The sequence below is a fragment of the Thamnophis sirtalis genome, unplaced genomic scaffold (genome assembly GCF_051295495.1).
Source record: "Thamnophis sirtalis isolate CommonGarterSnake01/CBP01778 unplaced genomic scaffold, rThaSir2_p1.2 scaffold_6, whole genome shotgun sequence".
Classification (NCBI taxonomy): domain Eukaryota; kingdom Metazoa; phylum Chordata; class Lepidosauria; order Squamata; family Natricidae; genus Thamnophis; species Thamnophis sirtalis.
In genome coordinates, this window is record NW_028261386.1 from 42837497 (window position 1) to 42860146 (window position 22650).

The window sequence follows — 22650 nt, forward strand, 5'->3', positions numbered from 1 at the left end:
GCCGGTGCTATGCGGCGCTAAGCAGGGTTGCGCTCAGCGGAGGAGCCCAGAAACCGATCCAACTTCGCAGGAGTTTCCCTCGGCTCCTTCAGCCATGCCCTCCGCGGCCAGTCGGGTTTGGCTCGGAGGAGGCGGCGGCGGAGACGGCTTCGGCAGCGCTTCTGTACAAGCTGCCCCGGGCACTTCGGCAGCCGCGTGCTCCGGGCGCAACGCGGCGCCCGCCGCCACCCCTCGCTGAAGCCAGCAGCGTCGCCAAGACATTGGGTTGTTCGAGGAGGCGCACCGCCGCGCGCTCGACGCCTTGCCGGGACAGCAGAGCCGCTGTTCCCGCCCCGTGGACGGCGAAAGTGGGTGGGGGTGGTAGGAAGGGGTAAGGGTGTGTGTGAAGGGACCGAGAGAATCCACAGAGCGGCCGCCTGCCCGAAGAGAAGCCGGGCGGGACAGCTGTACCCGCCCTTCCCGGCCCCACTCCTCGTAGGCTGAAGGCACTTTTCCTCCCTCGAGCCCCTCTTCTACTTCTGTCCCCCCCAAGCCATGACCTTTGGCCGGGGTGGCCCGCCGGTGGTGGTGTTGAACGTGGGGGGCACCCGCTACTCTTTCGCTCGGGAGGCGCTGAAGGACTTTCCCCTCCGGCGGGTGAGCCGCCTGCACGGCTGCCGGTCGGACCAAGACGTACTCGAGGTGTGCGACGACTACGACCGCGAGCGGAACGAGTACTTCTTCGACCGGCACTCCGAAGCCTTCGGGTTTATCTTGCTCTACGTGCGCTACGGCCACCTGCGCTTCGTGCCCCACATGTGTGAACTCTCCTTCTACAACGAGATGATCTACTGGGGCCTGGAGGGATCCCACCTGGACTATTGCTGCCAGCGCCGGCTGGACGACCGCATGTCCGATACTTATACCTTCTATTCGGCGGAAGACATCCGGACAGAGCCCTCCGGAGGCGGGAGCGGCAGTAGCAAAAGCAGCGGCCAGCCCGAGCCGCCAAAGGACCAAGGGAGCGACGATGCTGTGGCCCCACCTGGCGCCGGCGAGAAGAAATGGCTGGAAAGGATGAGGAGAACTTTCGAGGAGCCCACCTCGTCGGTGGCCGCCCAAATCCTGGCCAGCATTTCCATCCTGTTCGTCATCGTCTCCATGGTGGTGCTGTGTGCCAGCACCATGCCAGAGTGGCGAACAGCTGAGAACCGAAGCCTGGAGGAGCAGAGCAGGTACACAGCAGACTCAATCAGGGAGCCTTCAGGGTAGGATGGAGTGATTAATATTTCCCCCATCAGTGGTGTAACCTCTGTCCCATCCGGTCTTCTCTGTGTCTTCTTCTGCCAGCATCAGTTTGCCACATTGGAGATCCCAACTCATTATGCATCTCATTTGGCAAGGGGTAAGCTTGGTTTAACAACCAGGTGGTTCTTAAAACCAGATCACTAACTTCTAGGGGCCTGTATACCAACACAACTTATAGATGGGTTTAGCTTTCCTGGGAATTAAGGTTAAATTTAACTGGGTTTACTTCAGGCTACTAGGAAAAAGAAAAGGAATTCACTGTGTGAGTCTTGTAGCATCTACGGATAAAACCTCCTTGAGCTCCAGTGAAACTGATAAAATAATGCTAAAACTAATCAATCAGCCAAGTTTTCAGGAATATAGGGGGTCTTCGGAACAAATCAATGGCCTCTTGGTATCGTGCAAAAATGTGTTGTTCCTTTCATTGGAAGGATTCTGTTCTTCCCCAGAGAAGTCTGTTAAAGTTGTTTTATACAGAAGCTTCCAAATTTTATTCTGAGAAGCCTTCAGTCAAACGGGATTTATCTTGGGAAAATCAAGTAGAGGCAGAAAAATCTTCATTGTTCTCAGACATTTTCTATCAGTTCCTGCTATAGGAAGAAATGTAATAAATGTTAGGCTTGTACTGACCTCATGTTCAATGCCAGGTAAGTGGCTTACAAGCCATTTAGAACTAAGGAAACCAGCCTTTTTGAATCTGCTTTATTTTTTTTACCAAAAGCCCTAAGACCCACCCACCAGAGTCAAGCGCAGACATACACACACCAATTAAAGAACAGGGTGTCTTTCAGCACATCCTGAGCCTAAGAATTTATTTTTGGTAACCAGACTGAACTCTCAGTTCCACAAAAATCCCCTCATGGTTACCCCAAGCCTTCTTAATTTCTGCAGCTTAGTTTAGAAGTAAAAGATTCCTGCTGATAAACTGCAGATGAGCCAGGGATCAACCAGTAAAACTCAATTTACATTTTATTCATCTTGCCCAGAACGTACCTGCAAGACTCTCTTATGAAAGTTCATATATTTTTTATGGAAGTTTAAAAGAAGTTTGGAAAAAAAATAGGTTTGAGATTTCAGTTCTTAATCAGGTTGGAACCAACATTATTTGGCATTTAGAATCCAGCACAGAAATTTGTCCTGCTTTTCCTCAGATTTGCTGGCTGCTGAACCACAGCTGTTAGATAGTATCTCCATCTGAACTGGTTTATTCAAAATGTGATAAAATTGTAAAATCCAGAATGCCTAAATAGAATGGCCACTGTCTTGTGCTCAACAGATATCTGACATTGTAAATTGCAATACCTTAGGAGGGGTGCCAAGTTGAGGAAAAGGTCAAAGCAAATCCTTTTTATCATAAAACAAATTGTCCTGCAGATCACCAACTTTTTCAAAGATTATTGATTTTATAATACATTCAATCATACATCAAACTAACATATATATTTTTTATATACCGACAGCTTTTGATCGTTTATCCCATGGATATATTTTATTGAATTAATTTTTTGATGCTGTTAAGAATATACCTATAATGGTATTCTTCCATTTGTCTAATGTAGATCTATGAAAGCTTAATTACTTCCATACACAGAAGCTGGGCCAGTAATAGTATTTTCTTAATTATCTTTGTGTCCCAAGTAAGAGAGGAAAATATGCCAGATTTCATTTGCTTCAAATGCCCATTATTTCTGGAATCTTTTCTCTTTAGAAAATAATCTATGCCATTGTTTTTGCAGAATCATAGCCTTAAAATACTCTTGTTCCTGCAGTTCTGTTTTTTTCTACTTTCCACCCTGGTTGCAGTCATCCAGATTTTGTTTTCCAAGTTTTACAGTACTCAAAAAGAATGATAGGAAAGGCTTATTATTATACAATTGCACCTGCTACCACTGAAATACTGGAAACTCTGTGATTATTGCTATTTATCCTGCACCCTGAAGTAAAACATTTATTATAAAATAATCATCTTACTTTATGAATAATCTTCCTTATGCGTATATACAAACTCCAAATTGAAACATACATGTTTAAGTGGAAGCTTTCTAAATGGGTTACCAAAATGGTTGCCAACCAGTTTTGCCTAAACTGGAGAAAGGGACATTTGAATTTAAATGGTGGTGGAGACATATGTCCTGTTTCTAGAGTCTGATTGCAACTATCAGATTGTACTTTACACCTGTACATACTCTTGACTTGTTATTTAATGGAACCAGAAGATTGTACCAATTGAAATAGTCTTAGCTCAACGAGTTATCTTATTTCAAAAAGCAGGATTGCCAAATGGATTCTGCAACTTGAAAAGTGCTACAAAATAAGGTATGCTTCAAATGAAAGAACACTTTATAACCTTAATGTGAGCAACCTTATTAGTGTTATCACTCACTTACACATACAGAAATACAGTTCTATATTTTGCTTCCTTATATATCTTAAGATCTTAATACAGTAAGATTTTTTTTAATCCCATAGATATGAAACAAGTATTTTAAACAGTGCAGTTGATATGTTTAACAAATTTGTGTTTAAATGAGAGGCTTACACAATGCATTCATATTTTGCTTAAATACAAGTATCATGAAATTTTATACAAAAATAGGATAAAATGACCCTTAAGTCTGAGTAAGATGATGTAATATTTTAGTCCATATATCTCCAAAGCTAGCTAGTACTTTCTATTAATGAGATAATGATCTGTAACATATTTATTTCAAGTTTTTGCTAAGTATATGTTTTGGTTTTAAGGAGCATGGGTCATGGGCCAATCAACCAATATGTTTGTTTCTGTGGTGTGATGAAAGCAGCTTAAACACACACACACTCCAAAAAAGATTGGTTCAGTGACAAGTAATAACATCTAGTGATATCTCTTCTATGAACAGAATATGTTATGTATGAATATCTAATGTGTTTAACTGTTCATTTTAAAATGTATATCCTCACATTCCTGTCATGCCTGCCAATGGCAGATTGATGATGAGTTGTGATAATGAGCGTTATAACAGCCACTCATTCTTATAGACTAGGCTATTTACAAATATAAAACAATAAAACAGTTAAACCCCACAGGTAGCTGGGCCTAAAACAATAAATCATATCAAACCAGGGGCCCCATAAACACATGAGGACCCCCACAAACACATCAACCTTCAGCCTGAGACTAAAGCGCTTTTCTTCTTAAATACTTTGGGTGTTGTCTCCGGAAGGAAATTGTTCCAGAGGGCAGGGATTACAACATAGAAGGCATACTTCCTTTGTCCCATGAGATGACAGTGTTTATTAGAAGGGGCGGGAGGCAACCCACTTTGCCAAATGTATTGGGCAGGCAGAAATAGTAAAAAATAAACAATCTCTCAGGTACTCAGGTCCTATGCCAGTTTACAGTGCAACAATGAAGTACAACAAACAATATCAATTAAACCAGGACGAATAAAATAATAATAAATATTCCCAAACACACACACACACACACACACACACACACACACACACCAGTGATCACATAAAGTCATAAAACCTGCAGAGATTAAAAAGAATGGAAGAGAATATTTTTAGCTCAGGATTGAACTGTGGAGTTCTTGGTTCTCCCTGAGCTTGATTGTTTTTTTGCAGACATTTTATTACCAAACTAGATAATATCATCAGTGCACCAAGGACCTCACATTAAAAAGAACGCTTGCTATACCAATAGATCTATAGGTTTCTATTAAAACCTGCCAGGAGGGTGAGAGCCATTTCTTTTTTGCTAATGGAAAGTAATTCACAGAAATGTGTGTTATTCAGTTCTACATAATATACTGAATACATGCAATGAAAAAAGACACCCATCTGCCTTATAGAGTCCTAGAATTGAAAAGGTCTCAAAAATCATCTAGTCTGACATGCTGCCAAGTGGAGAAAATTTAGTGTTATGTTACCTGTAGGAGATGGCCAGCTATCCAAAATGCTGTAAGTAATGTTAAAGAGGTTTATTTTACTGAACATATCAAGTAGCTGTTAGTTAAATAAATTTCTTGATTATAGATCTTTTCATGAAAGAGTTGGCTGAAATTCAAAAGCCAAAGATTTTTAAAGCTACCATTTTTCTGTTCTTTGCCATTACATTAAGAATACATGGACTACTCTGAAGGAAGAAGAAAAGTTGTGGAAATGTTTTTGATTTTGTTTTGTTTTTGCCTCCCCCTCCCCCATTTGCTTTTATTTTCTGAGTAACAAGATTGGTCTCCCAAAATTTCTAGCATCACATTTGTTTGTTCACTTTAATTGCAACAATTTGCAAAATTTGTCTGCAAGCGGCTTAGTTATGCTGATTGATAATGTGACTCAGCACTAAGGCAGACCAGTTTATTTTCAGCTGAATATTTTTTCAGGGGCCCTGATGCTCGCTGCCCATGGTTGTTTTCTTTTTTTACAGACATTTCATCATTACATTACTAGGTAATGATAGCAAACTAGCACTGCTAATGTTACCTAATCAAACGTCTGCAAGAAAACAATCAAGCTCAGCGAGCACAGAGGACCCCTCATTTCAACCCTGAGCTACAAATATTTTCCTTTAACTGTAGAATATGTTATCCTTACAGTTTTCCCCTTCAGTTTAAACCTTAGCTGTAACCATATAGGCATGTTTTTGGCTAACTCTGGTCCCAGATGAAGATTTACATCCACATGAATTTCAAAAAACACTGGTTGATCACCTCAAACTTGAGAGCTGTATGCAACGAAATTTCATTTAAATGTATGCTGATTAATGTACATTCAAAGTGACAATAAAGTTATTATTCTATTCTAGTCTATTCTCAAGGTAGACCTAGATTCAGCTACCTATGGAGATCTTTCTTACTTTGTCAGAATTGTTAATTATTACACACATACCTCATTTCACAGCACTCTTGTCATTGCAAGAACAAACAGGTTTCTGAGCATTTAGTACCTGGTGGTGAATAATACCCTTGGTTCACCAAGGCTGAATAATAGTTTTGAGAATAATATCAAGCCTTTATTTTTCTTAACTGTTTTTTCAACTACTAACTAGTATAGGAGATGTGGCAGTAAAGTATGACAACAGAAAAAAAGATACGGAAGTTTCAGTGCATTTCTTCAATTTAACTTTTGTTAAACTACTGGAAATTTAATATATGCGACTTACAAATATATTTGGTGGTTTGCTGACAAATTTTGGCAGAATGATCCAGGAGATGCAACAAGACACCTTATTAGCTACAGTTTGGCCTTCCATGCACTAATCCATGCATTCATTTTTGTTTTATTGAGATATGTGAACAGTCTAAAATTGCACTAGTTTGTGATTGGAAAAAATCTAACAATACACCCTCAATTTCATCTTGGGGTATTATGTAAGTTTGCTTTATCTGAGTTGCAAAACTTTAGAAAATCACACACTGACAGCTGTGTGAAAACTTATTCTGCAAGTTACATGGGTCATGTTGGCAAATCTTTGTGCATCACTCCTAATAAACTAAACAGACACCCAACCTTTAGTCAACCTTTGGTAACTACCTTTGGAATAATTTGGAGGAAATTATTTGTTTCTCTTCTTTGGAGGACAATCTTTTTTCCTAATATTATTTTCCCAATCCTCTAGAATTTAATAATTTGTGAAGTTGCAAGTAGTGTCCTTCCATTTTGTAACTTTATTTTAATTTTTTGCATTTTACTAGATTTTTTAAAATGTTTAAGTTTCAACTTGTAACAACGGAACACAAATTTGGCTTGTTTGGGTGTTTTTTTAAAGAGGGCAAGTAAAAGTTAATAGAACACATAAATAGAGTATCATAATTTAGTTGTATAGATGTTAGCAATCTTAATGCACAAGCAAATGTCTTCAAAAGATTTGAGCTTATTAATTTCAGGATAGGCATTTGTAGTATATGGTGCTTTTGTTGTTGCAGTTTTATTCACTTTTAACTAGGACTATTTCAGATCCAATAATCCAGATTGGCATGCATATTTTTAAGAATGAAAGATAGAAAGAAAAAATGTTTGTATGATGTTGAGTATTTTATTTGTAATGTTGTCTTTCAGAACAGATTGTGGAAGTGCAGATTAGTTGCCTTTTAGTTGAGAACTTTAGCTTTATATCCTAATTCTGCATGTTTGGATTAGAAAAAAAAATCCACTAAGTGAAGTACAAATAACTGCCAAACAATGTATTGCAGATTAGCGTATAAGATTACTTTGTGGTCTCTAAAAATATCAGATTTGCTTTCCAAGAGTAGTTGTTCCCTTTTGCTCTCAAGAATAAATAAATTATCACAATTAAGGAAGAAAACATAATGCATTTGCAACCCACAGTATTTCAGCAGGGAATATAAAAGAACCCAGTTGCTGGTGTTGCATGTTGAAAACAATTTGTGTTGATATTCTTAGGCAAAATCTCATCATCATCATTTGCAAAATAGCTTTTCTCTTTTTTGCTAAGTTAAGCACCTGATTCCCATAGAAATCAATAATATATTTATGCTTTGCATTTAATTGCTCTCTTATTAGAGGAAGCAGGTAGCAATTACCTCCTGGCAAAATCCAAGTCATTCCAGTAACCACCCAAATATCACTGCATGGAAACATGGGAATCTCCAAAGAGAGGGACACTGAATCATAAGTATCCATGGCCAGTCGGAGAAAAGCTCTGTTTTTATTCTCTCTTAATGGTGGCTGATTTTTTTTTCAGAGGCAAGATTTACCTGGCTCTTTACAATCCACAGTCACTTGGTCTTCTTTACAACCAAGGGATTTACCAGAGTTCTGAGACAACTACAAGCATTGCATATCCATAGGTCCCAGTGACATGGAGAGCAAGCGTGAATAAGCCTTAAAACAATGAAGCAGGCAGGCAGGCCACCTGCCTCAGCTCTGCCCTAAAAACAAAATTCAGTCCCCAAGGCAACAATCTTCATTCTCTTTATTCCCACTGAAACTACAGGAAAAGCGTAAATCAGCCATGAATTAATAAGAAAAGAAAAAAAGAAAAAGGGATAAAGCAGCAAAGTATAGGACCAGCCAGGGATACAGAACAATCACTTATGAATAAAGGCAAATATATGTGTCCCAGGATAATATTATCTGGGTCAAAGACAAAATCTCTGGTCCCAGTAAGAGATCCAGATTGGATCCCGAAACAATCAGCCTATTATTTGGATTGTGTTGGTATGAGAAACCACAAACTTCAGGCTGCTTAATACACACTCCTTTTTCTTTAAATGTCCTAGGATGATAGCATGAGCAAAATTTCTGTTTTTTAAAGAATGTTTGTGTCACCTTGATGAGCATGAATTAATGGGAGAAAAAATTTACTAGTCTAATGTAATACATATGTATATATAATGTAACCATATTGTTTGGAAAACAGGATGGCAATTATGGGGATAAACATGTGGAAAATAATACACAGCAGGTTTTCTCTTCATTCTGAGAAGTGGAAGAAGTGAGCATGAATTTATTTAGTTTTTGAAAATGTAAACTCCATTTTCCACTTGGTTCCAAATGGCACAGACCTCCTTAAGGATCTTGGCCTGTGAATTTCACAGTAAATGAATTCTACTGAATTATATGATATGAAAATCTAATCCTGGAAGCTTTTTTTTTAATGCTTTAGTGTAATAAGGTAAGATTCAATGCTACCTGACACTGTGAAGCTACATAAAACACATGTACACTGTTCCTGTAATGACAGTAAATCTGTCTATGGATGCTTTTAGAGATGAATATTAGTAACTTATTAGCCTCAGAAACAAGACTGAGCCATCCAGTCCTTACCATCGTATGCAAGAGTTGTGAGTCTGTTTGTGGTAACTGAGCATAAAATTACTGGATTCTTAAACAGAATTAAACCTCAGCATCTGGTTCTGCAAATGTTAGCTATCATTATCTAATCATATCAATCAAAAGCTTTCATTTTGCTGATTGATATTCTAAAGAATGTCAATACTGTAGCAGAATATTCATACTTGAATGAAAACTAAAACTTTGTCATAAGCTAAAAGAAAGTTGGCAGTCTTAGTCTGTAAGCACTTAACTTCATTTTAAATTTCCTTTAAAACATAGAAAATTAAGACATTAATTATACCACATTCAAATCCACAAAAGAATCCACAAATCCTTTAAAATTTTTAGTTGTATGACTAGACCTCTATTTAGAGCATTCAGTAGAGTTGGATTAGTTTCCCATCAGTCTTAGCAGTACAGTTACCATAGATGAGCTTGCTGGGTTACTGAAAATTGTTGTCTAACCCAGGTGCTTTAGGAAGAAAAGCTAAGAGCATACTTACTGTTTTTAGCACATGCTAAACACTGCTGCAAATGTATATAAATTTTTCCTGGGGGAAAACTTCACAATTTAATGGGATTTACTTTCAGTGAAATAGATGCAACTGTGGCTTAAGACCTTGCTTTGTTTGTGCTGAATGGTATGTCTTCAAGTTTAGGAATTGATAAGCAGAGGATTGTTTCCAAATATGTATGTTATTACCTTTGAAGCTTTGGGAGATAAAATGAATGAAAGCCAAAGAAAGCAACAAGGGTTAATTGGTTTTGAAGAGAGAGAGAACAGATAGGACCTGCAGTGCATCAGATTTAGTTGCACAAAACCTCTTGAACTGGGTCTAGGGTAAAAAGAGAAACTACTTGATAATTTGATCTCCCAGCAAAACTACGGTACTTAGGAGCCCATTAGCTCTTATGGACAAGTCACCCTTTTTCTTCCTTTGCTAGCGTTGTTCTTTAGGTTATACACTGAACTATTTTGGAGGCAGATTTAAAATATGAGACAGAACCGGAGCCGAGGTGGCGCAGTGGTTAGGGTGCAGTACTGCAGGCCAGTTCAGCTGACTGTTATCTGCGGTTCAGCGGTTCTAATCTCACCGGCTCAAGGTTGACTCGGCCTTCCATCCTTCCAAGGTGGGTGAAATGAGGACCCAGACTGTGGGGGCGATATGCTGACTCTGTAAACCGCTTAGAGAGGGTTGATAGTCCTATGAAGCAGTATATAAGTCTAACTGCTATTGCTATTGCTAACTACATTGGCTGAGCTCTTTGGAGTTAGCATATTCAATGATATTGAGAACTAACAATCATCCCCCCCCCCTTTCATTCTCATGCTAAAAAGTTGCTGGCTCTTAAACATTGGAAGGATTAAGTTCCCTTTTAGCACTTACCTACATCATATTGGTTTGAAGCTTATAAAACATTATGTGAAAGCCATATAAGGATTTTATATAATAGAACTTGAAAAAATGCTAATATTTTTGAAAAGGATTTTAATACTTTAGGACACCTAAATCCCTCTCATAGATACTACTTTTGAGCCAGGTACTTCCTATTCGATATCTATGCAAATGGTTTTTCCTACCTTAGGGCAAGGATCTTACCTTTCAAACCACTGAACTAGTCTTGTTAGATAGGTCCCAATGGTCAAGTCTTTTGCCTAAAGGCAATTGCAAAGAAGGAATTAAGCACTTTCTCCCTGTCTGTTTGACCTGTCACAGGATAGATTTTTGCAAGTCTGGATACAGAAGGTAAAACTGTGAAGGAGATTGTTGGTATAGGCAAGAATGAGGAAGAACAGCAAATAAAAAACAAGCAAAATAAATACAAATAGCATGATATTAGGTTTTATGAGTTACAGAATCCTAAGTATAGTTTGAGGTAAGTGGTGGCAAATCTTCCTTCTGAACAAATACTAAATGTTATTCTTCCCTGAATTCACATTTGCTTTTAAACAATTTAAAAAAGGTTAATTACTGATTTTATTGGGATTGTGTAAGGGTAGCGGTGGGAATGCTTTTGGTTTCTAAAGGTACTTTGATACAAGAATAAAAGCACATCCTCATACACAAACTGATGTTGTCAGGTTTAATCACAGGCTGTCTTGTCTTTTGTTTTTCCCTCCTTCATGTTTCTTGTCTTGTATATTCCATTTTATTCAGATATTTAGTGGATGATGAGGCCATTCCTTTGATTTTTCTATTTTTAGCTCTCAACAAATTTGCAGAAAAATTCGATAAAACTTTGTAAAGGAAAATGTGCAATTTGCAACTGAAAGCTGCTTTGACAGCTCAGAATATAATTACTTTGAATACAACAAACTAGCCCTATTACTGATTTTTAAAAAAATTCTGAAGCAGTTTAAACTAGAAGTCTATTTTGTTTAAGTATTATCCGTAAGAGCAAAAAGTAAGAAAGCAATTAAATGAAAGGACTGGTTTGGAGTAATCTCCCAGAACTTGGAGAGTTACAAGAGACCTACGTTTAGAATCATCATACAATTGTTACATTAATTTTCTTAGAAGTGTAATAAATATTCTAAATTAAAGAAAGTTGATTACAAAAGAAATAAAATGGCCCTATCTATTGGAACATTTAGCTTAATTATTTTTCATGTCATATCTCTCTGGGTCCATGCAAGTAATGCTGAACTACAATTTTGAATTTAATTCCTAAACACATGGGAAATTCTGGGAGATTCAAAGTGCCTACTCTCCTTCTGGTAAACTCTGAAGATCTGGTTCTTCCTCCAGGCCTTGGATTAGGATGAATGGAGGAAGAGGAGGTAGGCCTGTGTGAGAGTTCACTTGTGGGTCATTCCTTCCAGGTAGGCCATTGTTATGTAATTATTTTTCATTCTGTTTGCCCAGACTAATTTGGAGTCAGGTGCCCTTATAAATATGTCAAATAAATAGTATCATCCCAAATCTCGGCAGAGCACCAGATTAGAACATATTACTAGGTTCTCCATTGGAATTTTTTTTTTAAAGGATTGTAGTTCAGCATTACAAAGTGAGGGAGGTATACAGGAATTGTTTTCACTACAACTGAGTAGACATATAGCTTATTGTATAACATATTACTCTATATTTATTTACTTTTTTGTTCCTTACCAGAATTATGTATGGAACTAAATTGCAAACCATAGACCAGCGTAATATTAAAAAAAATGCATAATTTCATAGTTTAAACTAGAAATAATCAGAGCAAAGTTAACATGTACCATTCTGAGATAAAATGTCACTATTGTTACATTTATTGGGATATTGATAGATTCTGCTACTCTTCATCAGGAAACAGGTTTCAGAAAGCAGAATGAAGAAAGAAGAATGAAATGAGACAGAGATGATGAAATGGAGGAAAATATGCAAAATTGAATAGTTTAGGCTCTATTATGAATTACAGTATTCAGGTTATGTTAGATGAGCAGAACTAATCCTCCCAACCACATAATCTAGTTGTTATTTGGATATGTCTCTAGTCTTAGATGAATACATATATTCTCTTGATAGGTAGTGAACTAAATGTAAATCATATTATTACGTTTAAATAGTATGTAAAGAATGATTGGCCAAGTTCTCAATACCATTGTCTCTCTAATAAGCAATGGTAATAATTCTAAAGGATTGAAAAACAAAGTTAAAACACTATATCCACAAATTAAGTCAAAAGTCAGCCATTTCAATACAAAAAGGTTGCACCATAATTATCTGAAAAAAAATCAGTCTTAAATTTAAGATACTTCCCTTCCCCATTCCCCCACCAACAACAACCCTAAAGGCAAACAGACAAAAAAACCCTACAATGTAGACAAAAGACCCGTGCCATGATGAGTTTCTTTACATAGTCCAGTAGAGGTACTAATTCTATTTGAATTAGTTCCTTGATAAATGAGTGTAGGTGTCACATATATATGCATATAGCTTTGCCTGTATAACTATCAGAAACTTTTCTTGAAAAAAATAACAAAGATAGGACAAACAAAAAAAAGTAATTGAATTAATAATTACTGATTATTAATTGCTGATTAAACAAGGTACTGAGTTTATAGCATTTATTATCTTAGATGCATATACCAGCCATTATGTTTTGGTACACACAAATCATTCCTACACAGAAGCACACAAACATACCTTTCTACTTCCAGAGAAACAACAAAGGAGAAGGAAATAGATGGAGATGAAATGAGGGGAAAGAGTAGCTTCACACAGAATGAAAGAAAGAGAAATCCTGCTTAGACTTTAGAAAAGGGATTAAAATTGATCATGAAAACATCTTCAAACAAATCTTCAAAGGTATCCATGCTTTTCAGCAGTGATATCTCCAGTCGCATCATCTGACCATTTTTTTGTTCTCAACAGCAGTTTCTTTTCTTTTCATTCAATTCACAGGTAAGTATTTGGGAGGAAAGCTTTCCTTTCTTGATGAAAAGCGTATGCAGGTTTTGAAGCATCATATACACTGGAGATGGATATAAAACAGCCTGAGCCAAAAGTACAGTTATGGGAGGACTTTGTGATTAACGGGTTTAGTGTCTCCATTGTGGAACCACAAATGCTGAAATGATTCCAGCTTTGGAGATTTATTCAGGTTACAGGTTATGCCCATCTTGCCATAGGATTTTGCTTACTTTGGCATCCCATTTTGACCTCTAGAGACTGGGTCTGAATTTTCAGACTCTTCTAGCTGCAAAACAAGGGAAGCAGTGGACAAAGAGAGGGGCGAGGTCCCCTTTTCAATACCCAGCTGACAGAAGTTAAGAAATGCAGAAATGAAAACCAAGTGAATTTCAAAATGTTATTTTTGCCATTTTGGAATTAATTGAGGAAACAGAAGGGTAGAACTCTTTGTTGCAAACTTACTACCTCTGATGGTGTTATAGTGTTCTTTGGGCCCTTTTTATATACATGGAGCCCAAATCGTCCCATGTTCATATTATCTCCATGAATATTTTCAAAATTACAGTGCAAGTCCTCTCTTTCCCCTGCATTACAACTTCTGGAATAATAGCACTGCTAGACTGGAACCTCTACTTTGTTTTGAACTTTGCTGTTTTGAAGAAACAGTAAGGATATAGTTTAGCATGATTTTAGAGGTGGGAAGAAGTTGAGTGATCATTGTAGAGTGTCCTTTTCCAACTAACCAGTTCTTTTAGATGAGTTGGACTTTAATCTCCCTAAGCAGAACTATCACGTCTGGTCTGCAAATATCTGGATGCCCACTGGATGGCAACCAAATGTTCTTTGCTCTTTACCGGACATCTGGAACATTGCAACCCTACCATACTATGCCAACTCAAAGAATGGCCAACTGAAGAGTCCAATACATATGGAGATTGACTAATCTATGGACGCTTTGGATGTCCTTTGGCTTTTGTTTTGATGACTGGGGTTGCTGCAATGATTAAGTCTATTTCTGTTCAAAAAGCATTAGGCATGTCTCAGCATGATATTCAGCTTAAATCAGAAGAATCATCAATGTTTTAGAGCTTTTGTTTGAATTCCAACATTTCACAAAAACTATCTGCTGCTCTTTCAAGGTTGTAATAACAGAGAGGCGTTCCATTCTGTTCGCTGATTTCAAATGCTTTGGAGGACTGCTTGAGGTATTTTACTGCTGAATAGTAATCATTCATCCAGAAAAGCCTTTTAAATGGCCCAACACTAGTATTTTGAAGACGTATTCACAGAGAAATTAAACTGCAGTATAGTTTGAACAAAATATAGGAATATTAAATTGTTTCACACATAGACACAATTCACTACTCCCAAAATCAAAGAAGTAAATGAAAAGATATGAAACATTTAACCTGACCAACATTCGTAAAGTCCTCAGATTTTAATGATATAATAATCCCTTCCCTTAGAAATCAAAATATTTTTTAAAAAGCTTTAGGAAAACATAACCAGGTGAGAGATGTATATAGATGACTTTTAACATAATAATGATTTTGGGAAAGACAAACAATAAGCAGAGATCTGTATAAAGTCCAATTTGACTTTGAATTTGGCATGCTTGTCTACTAAAAGTCTGAGTCCATGTCTGTGTAAAAGTGTCCATTAAAGAAGCCTCTAGCATTGGAAAATATTCTCAATTAAGAGTTTCAAAGAAATTTAATAGTTTTGCTTATTTTTTTTTTTTGGCAGGATAATTGAAGCAATTTGCATCGGCTGGTTCACGGCAGAGTGCATTGTGAGGTTCATTGTCTCCAAAGACAAGTGTGAGTTTGTTAAGAGACCACTGAACATCATTGACTTGCTGGCTATCACTCCGTATTATATTTCTGTGCTGATGACAATTTTTACAGGAGAGAATTCTCAGCTTCAGAGGGCTGGAGTCACTTTACGGGTTCTGAGAATGATGCGGATTTTTTGGGTGATTAAATTGGCCCGCCACTTCATCGGCCTCCAGACACTCGGCCTGACTTTGAAGCGATGCTACAGAGAGATGGTGATGCTGCTCGTCTTCGTTTGTGTTGCAATGGCAATTTTCAGTGCTCTTGCCCAGCTTCTTGAACACGGACTGAAAATAGGAAAACCCAATGAAGGTTATGCAAGCATTCCTGCTGCTTGCTGGTGGGTTATCATCTCCATGACCACAGTTGGTTATGGTGATGTTTGTCCTATCACGGTACCTGGAAGGATTCTTGGAGGGATTTGTGTAGTCAGTGGAATTGTTTTGCTAGCCCTGCCTATCACATTCATCTACCACAGCTTTGTACAGTGTTACCATGAGCTCAAGTTCCGGTCTGCTAGATATAGCAGGAGTCTTTCTGCAGAATTTTTAAATTAACAAATAGCACATATTGTATTTCATAGCAGAACTTAATATATTGAAGAAAGTAGTAAGTTCTTCTTCATTGTTTTCCATTTTGGTGTCTGAGGAATTATGAAGCTGGTACAATACTCTGTGACTTAAGAGGAATATCTCCCTGCTCTGTTTGAGGGATGGTCATTTGCTCGTCAGCACAGAAGAGCTGAGATTCATAAGGGAGAAAACATCTTCATTTATATAGTCTCAGCAGGTGTGAAAGTTTCCACACTCATTTCTCCAAATGCTGAGAAGTCCTAAATGGTACACACTATTTAGAGATGACCGCATATATGTGTTTTTAAAATACTCTTGATTTTGAAACCCATATCAATAAGAAGTGTCCAACCTTTAATTACCAGGGCCACACGTAACAGCCTGTAGATAGTCAAGGGCCAAGATATTGGGGATGCAAAAGGACAGAGCCAAGATGTTCCCCCCTTCAAAGTTTTGATCAGAAAGAAAGAATTGCTGTTGTTTTTTAAACTGTGGTAAGTCTATTTTAGGGGATTCTGGAGATATATCTCATGTCAAAATGGCAGTAAATGATGCCACCAGAACTAAACAAGTAATGGTTGGGACGGCAAATATATTCTTTCAGCCTTAAATTGCTCCCTTCATAGATACAAACAAACAAACATATTCACCCAAACACATACATTTATTTAAAAAAATTCTGGTCAGATCCAAGTGTATGTAGAAGAAACCAATGAAAATGACTGAGATTCGCTAGCTATCACTATTTTGTCCAATTTATTTCAGTGAATTTTTTCTAAGTGTAATTCAGTCTGGATCTGAAACAATATGTACAGGTCTTGGTTTCAATATAAGGAACAACGTAACTGATATCGTACACTAAGAGTTACAGGGAGAATTGTGATTCTTTATTTTGAAATGAAAATTTCATGTAACTCTTGAAAGTTGGGTATCTTGATTCAATTTGGGGAAGACAAGCTGCTTTTCTAAGAAGAAAAAATTAATCAGAATGATGGAATACAATTGAATAGTAATGGTAGTAGCAGTAATAGTACTAGCAGTAATGAAGGATAATTTTCAGAGTAGACTCAGTGAAGAGTAGACCCAGTGAAGCTCCTTGGATTGTAGTTTTTTGTTTTATGAGTTGCAATTTATAGTAGGGGTGTTCAACCCTGGCAACTTTAATATCAGTGGGCTTCAACTCCCAGAATTTCCCAGCCAGCATTTTGGCTGGGGAATTTTGGGAATTGAAGGCCACAGGTCTTAAAGTAGCTAAGTTTGTCACTCCTGATTTATAGCAATAGTACAAATGTTTTTGAGAAAAATAATTATCCTCCCTCCCAAAATCTGCTATTGAAGGCAAACACTAAGGCAAATTTAAAATCTTCCTGCTGAAAATTGACATGATATTTTGAAGCACATAATGACCACAAAAGATTTTAAAATATCATATCACTGCTAGTAGCATACATGCTCTTTTTTGTCATCCTTTTCAGTTACAAGTCTTGCACATTTCATCAACAATATCAGAAAAACAAAGTTTGAACAGATACATAATTAGATAAAGGAATGATAACAATGATTTCTATTTCTCATCCCAGTCTCTTGAAAAGTATTTATATTTCCCTCCATTTAATCATATGTAAAATATCCTCCTTAATGTCAGATGCCCTGAGATAAATCATTTTAAAATACTACTATAGAGTTTTTCTCAGAAGCTTATTCAACTAAAAACATACAAGTAAACTCTATCATTTATTTTCATATAAAACAGTGGTTAAAAATTATTCCAAATCCTTTCATTGATTTGAAGAATGAAGAACATGGCAGTCAAACCATTACTGCATTTAATGAGATGCTTTATGGTGCTACTGTCAACTCAGGAAATAATCTAAGTTTCTTAAAGTCAAGTAACTTTGTATTAAAAAATTCAAAGTAAGTAAAGTTTCCAGATTAGAGATTCACAGCTTAGATGAGAAGCTGTCATCTCTGGTTTTTTTTTCTGATATATTTTTCTGTGGGCCTAATTTTTTTCACCTTTAAAAAAAGAGTCTAGGATTCCAATCCTAGTATCTTTTACATGGCAATAAGTCAAAGTGATACAATGGAACCAAAGATGAATTATTGAAGAGAGCTGTCAAGAAACATAACTTCGAACTTTGACAAGTTGATAGATGTTTTCAGGGAGGGTTTGCTATGTGAACTAAACATGACATGCAGCAAACTAAGCTTCATTACTATGAAGACTTGTAAAAAATACCTTGAATTTCCCCATATCACAATACAATACCAGGGTGATGGTTATTGATGAGTTCAGATCCTTCCTGCCCCATGACATGATTAAACAGCCTTGTGCAGGCTTTTGTCTCACAGTTCAAATCAGAGATTGGTAAAAACATTAGAAGGTCCTAGGGGGATCAGGCCACTGCCCATCTTGTGCCCTCTTCTGTCTCACAGAATGAGCAACTGGATAGCTTCAGGCAATAACCTTCATTGACTATTGTTTCCCAGCAACTGGTATTTTGAAGTGTGTTATTTGGGATTTAGAAGGTAATATTTATCTGCTCAGCCTGTCTCACACCCTTAAAAACATTAAAAAATAATGGCCATTACTGTAGTTGAGGGCAATGAATTTCATAGCTTTAACTACCTGTTGTACAAAGAAATTTTCCTTTTATCGATCCTGTTGTGTGAATAAAATAGATAATGCCATAACGCAGACCTGAGTGCCTTGGAGGAAGGATAGATACAATTGTGACAGTAAATATACATAGTTCTCTAGGGAAATCAAACAAATATATACTTGATATATTGAATAATTGTCCAAATTAAATTTTGCGTGGAAAAAGGCAATTGACTGTATTCGTCCAGTTTTTAGAGAAAAAAACCCCAAACCATCTAGCTATATTTCCCCTAAGATTGTTTTTATAATCATGAGCACTAAAACCTTTCCCCCTTTTAATATAATAAACATATTTTGGATTATCACAAAACTTACATCAATTATGTTGCATATCAACTATGTTAATTCAAATTTATTATCTCCAAGTCCAGCAATGGTATTAAAAGAAACATATCTGAATAAACACCCTTTCAAATAATTTATTGACTAAACAAATGAAAATAAAACTCCTCTGATTCGCAAGAGGAGCTGCTAGCTAAATGTAAGTTGTACTATGTAAAATATAGCATGTGTTCTATATTAAATGTAGAACTTATTTTTTTAAAAAAAAAAACATATTCTTGTACTACTAAGTGGTACTATTTATATGACTTGAAAAGCTGCCATAATGACCTGACTTTGTGCAGAAGAGGAATAAGAAATAATAAGCCAAAGAAATTAACCAATGTGGTAAGAAAAAGGAAAGTCAATATTATAATAATTTAGGATTAAGGAAAGTCAATATTATAATAATTTAGGATCCAGGCGGTTGTCACCGCCTCCCTTCGGGAGGGGCACTTCCCCGCCGTACTTAAAACGGCGGTGGTGAGACCCCTCCTGAAGAAGCCATCGTTAGATCCAGCCATTTTAAATAACTTTCGTCCTGTCTCCAACCTTCCCTTTATTGGGAAGGTTGTTGAGAAGGTGGTGGCCTTTCAGCTTCAACGAGCCTTGGAGGAAGCCAGTTATCTTGACCCCTTCCAGTCCGGCTTCAGGCCTGGTTACAGCACAGAAACCGCTTTGGTCGCATTGACCGATGATCTCTGGAGGGCCAGAGATGGAGGCTATGCGTCCATCCTGGTTCTCCTGGACCTCTCAGCGGCTTTCGATACCATCGACCATGGTATCCTTCTGCGACGTCTCCGGGAGGTGGGAGTGGGAGGCACTGTTCTGCGGTGGTTCTCCTCCTACCTCTCGGACAGGTCGCAGTCGGTGTTGGTTGGGGGGCAGAGATCGTCCCTGAGGCCCCTAACATGTGGGGTACCCCAGGGTTCGGTCCTGTCACCCCTACTATTTAACATATACATGAAACCGCTGGGCGAGATCATTCGGAGGCACGGGATAAAATACCATCAATATGCGGACGATACACAATTGTATTTGTCCGCCCCGTGCCAACTCAATGAAGCGGTGGACGTGATGAACCAGGGTCTGGAGGCCGTTAAGAACTGGATGAGTGCTAACAAACTGGTACTCAACCCGGATAAGACCGAGTGGCTGTTGTGTTTCCCCCCCAATAATTTGGCTGATATACCAACGCTTAGGCTGGGGGGTCAAATTTTATACCCCTCAGATAGGGTCCGCAACTTAGGAGTCCTCCTGGATCCACAGCTGACTTTTGATCACCAGCTGTCGGCTGTGACCAGGGGGGCATTTGCCCAGGTTCGCCTGGTCCGCCAGTTGCGGCCCTACTTAGATAGGGGGGCGCTCACGACAGTCACTCGAGCCCTTGTGATCTCTAGACTGGAATACTGCAACGGGCTCTACATGGGGCTGCCCCTGAGGTGCATCCGGCGACTACAGTTAGTCCAAAATGCAGCCGCGCGAGTGATAGTGGGCGCACCACGGTTCGCCCACGTTACACCTATCCTCCGCGAGCTGCACTGGCTACCTGTTGGTCTCCGGGTGCGCTTCAGGATATTGATGACCATCTTTAAAGCACTCCATGGTAGTGGATCTGGGTACTTGAGAGACCGCCTTCTGCCGATTACCTCCCTAAATCGACCAATTAGATCGCACAGACTGGGCCTCCTCCGAATCCCATCTGCCAGTCAATGTCGACTGGCGACCACGCGGAGGAGGGCCTTTTCTGTTGCTGCCCCGACCCTGTGGAACGAGCTCCCCATGGAGATCCGCACCCTCACCACTATCCGGACCTTCCGCGCAGCCCTCAAGATCTGGCTCTCCCAGCAGGCCTGGGGATAGGTTCCTAATTACCCGCCCGAGTGTTTGATTGTTGAATGAAAGTTGGGTTTTTTACTATTTTTCTGTTGTTCACATATTGTTTGTTTTGACCTTGCACTTCCCCTTCCTTGTGGTTGTAAGCCGCCCTGAGTCCCCTCAGGGAAAAGGGCGGCATATAAATCTCAATAAATACCTAAATACCTAAATAGTTTATACCAGAACCATTCAGTATTTCTCTTCTTATCTTTCTACCCTTGCAAATCATTCTTGTTACACCCCTGAAAATCATTAGACTTCATGCATTGTCCTTTGTTCCTTATAAATCACTTTTAAAGTTCTCATCAACTCTACCTGACCATGACATTTTAAATTTTCCCTTTCCATTGACCCATTCATTTTTCCTTCATATATTTATTTTGAAATTCATTCTTATGACCAAACCAGCTCAACATATTTTTATGCTGTTCATTCACTTCTTACCTTTTCCCTAATTTGGAGAACAATTATGTCCTTCTTCCCCAGGTGCATTTTCACACATGCATTAGGCAAATTACAAAAAATTAAAATGGAAGCTATGTACATCCATATTTTAATCTTTCTCCAATTATACCATCAGAACTTGCAGATTTATCATGTTCTCACAGAGTTTATTAGTTCCATTTTTCTTGGGCATTGAGGGGTTTTCTTTCAACATACTGCTGTCATTCCCATATACTTCTCTAAAATTCTTCTTTCAGGATTCCCACATTTCAATTTCATTCTAAATCAGCCATTAGAATTGCTCTGCATTTTCTTTTCATTTTTTCTAGCTGTTCCTTGTTCTTCTTGATTACAATCTTTGCAACTCTTTTTTCTATTAATACTATTTTCTTATGTGTTAATTTCTCAATCATAGCCTCTTTCACTCCATCATTTCATCAGGCATTACTTTTCATAGTTCCTATATTTCTGTGTTACACGATTCTTTTCATTCAATTCCACAGAGTTTTTACATTCTCTTGATGTATGTTCAATTTCCATTCACTTTGTTAGACATTTGTCTATAATATTTTATAGCATTAATTTCTCTTTTTGCAAGTATTTCATTACAAACTTTTTTGCATCCTTACTTTTCTTTCATGTCCATTATTCTATCAATTATCTCATCGTGAATCATAAATAATTATTTCATGAAGACTTTTTAGTCAATCTTTGTTCATGTGTATGCATGAATAGACATGCTTAAAATAAGTATTTATATATTTTTATACTATAATATTCATGACTCTTAGTAGCATGCAAAAATAAAACATCCATTACAAACATAAATCCACTAATAACATTCAGAAATGGAATAATAAAAGTCCCAAATAAAACAACATATATTCTGATAGCATTATTTAACAACAAATCTAGTTTGCTATAATGTAATAAGGTGCTGGACTAGAAACCAGGAGCCTGTGAGTGCTAATCCTCCTTTAGGCACAAACCCCAGCTGGGTGACACTCTAGGCCAGTCTTCTCTTTTGCCCAAGGTTGGTGGAGGTTATAAGGAAAAAAAGTAGGCAGGTTCATTATGTGCAGCATCTTTAATTGTGCAAAATAAAGTCAGAATATAATCATAATAACTCATATTAATTCTAATTTAAAAAAGAAAACTTCTGGAAGGTTACTTTAACTTGCTTTCATCAGGCAGGTCTTATTTCAGAAGTAGCCTGTTGTACTACATGGCAGTATGAGAGAAAACTAGTTCCTCCTAAGATCTATCCCTTTATTTCATAGTCCTGGGGAATTGCCTGTATTTTTATGATGATGTTTATATAGGATGGATTGATCCTACTATTTGAAATAACTAAAAAAATTTCTAAGACATTCCCCATTCTCATTCATTCCTGAGTCTCGGAAGAAGCCAATCACTTTTCTGTAGTTTTGGAGCAGGATTTTGTCACTCATCAATTCATGTCAACTAGTAGA

At 37.9% G+C, this 22650-nt stretch overlaps 1 protein-coding gene and 1 long non-coding RNA gene across 3 annotated transcripts in view; one reads left to right on the forward strand and one right to left on the reverse strand.

Moving 5' to 3' along the window:
- The first annotated feature begins 256 nt into the window (after positions 1-256).
- Positions 257-16206, forward strand: KCNG3 (potassium voltage-gated channel modifier subfamily G member 3). The gene is made up of 2 exons (XM_014056334.2): positions 257-1214; positions 15213-16206. Exons 1-2 carry the CDS (start codon positions 535-537, stop codon positions 15856-15858), a joined length of 1326 nt encoding a protein of 441 aa, XP_013911809.1. The 5' UTR covers positions 257-534; the 3' UTR covers positions 15859-16206.
- LOC148044958 (uncharacterized) overlaps positions 15425-22650 on the reverse strand; it is a 43274-nt gene continuing 36048 nt past the window's right edge. For both annotated transcript variants that reach the window (XR_015696945.1, XR_015696944.1), the window contains exon 4: positions 15425-15588. This is a non-coding gene — a long non-coding RNA (uncharacterized LOC148044958). The remainder of the gene's footprint in view (positions 15589-22650) is intronic.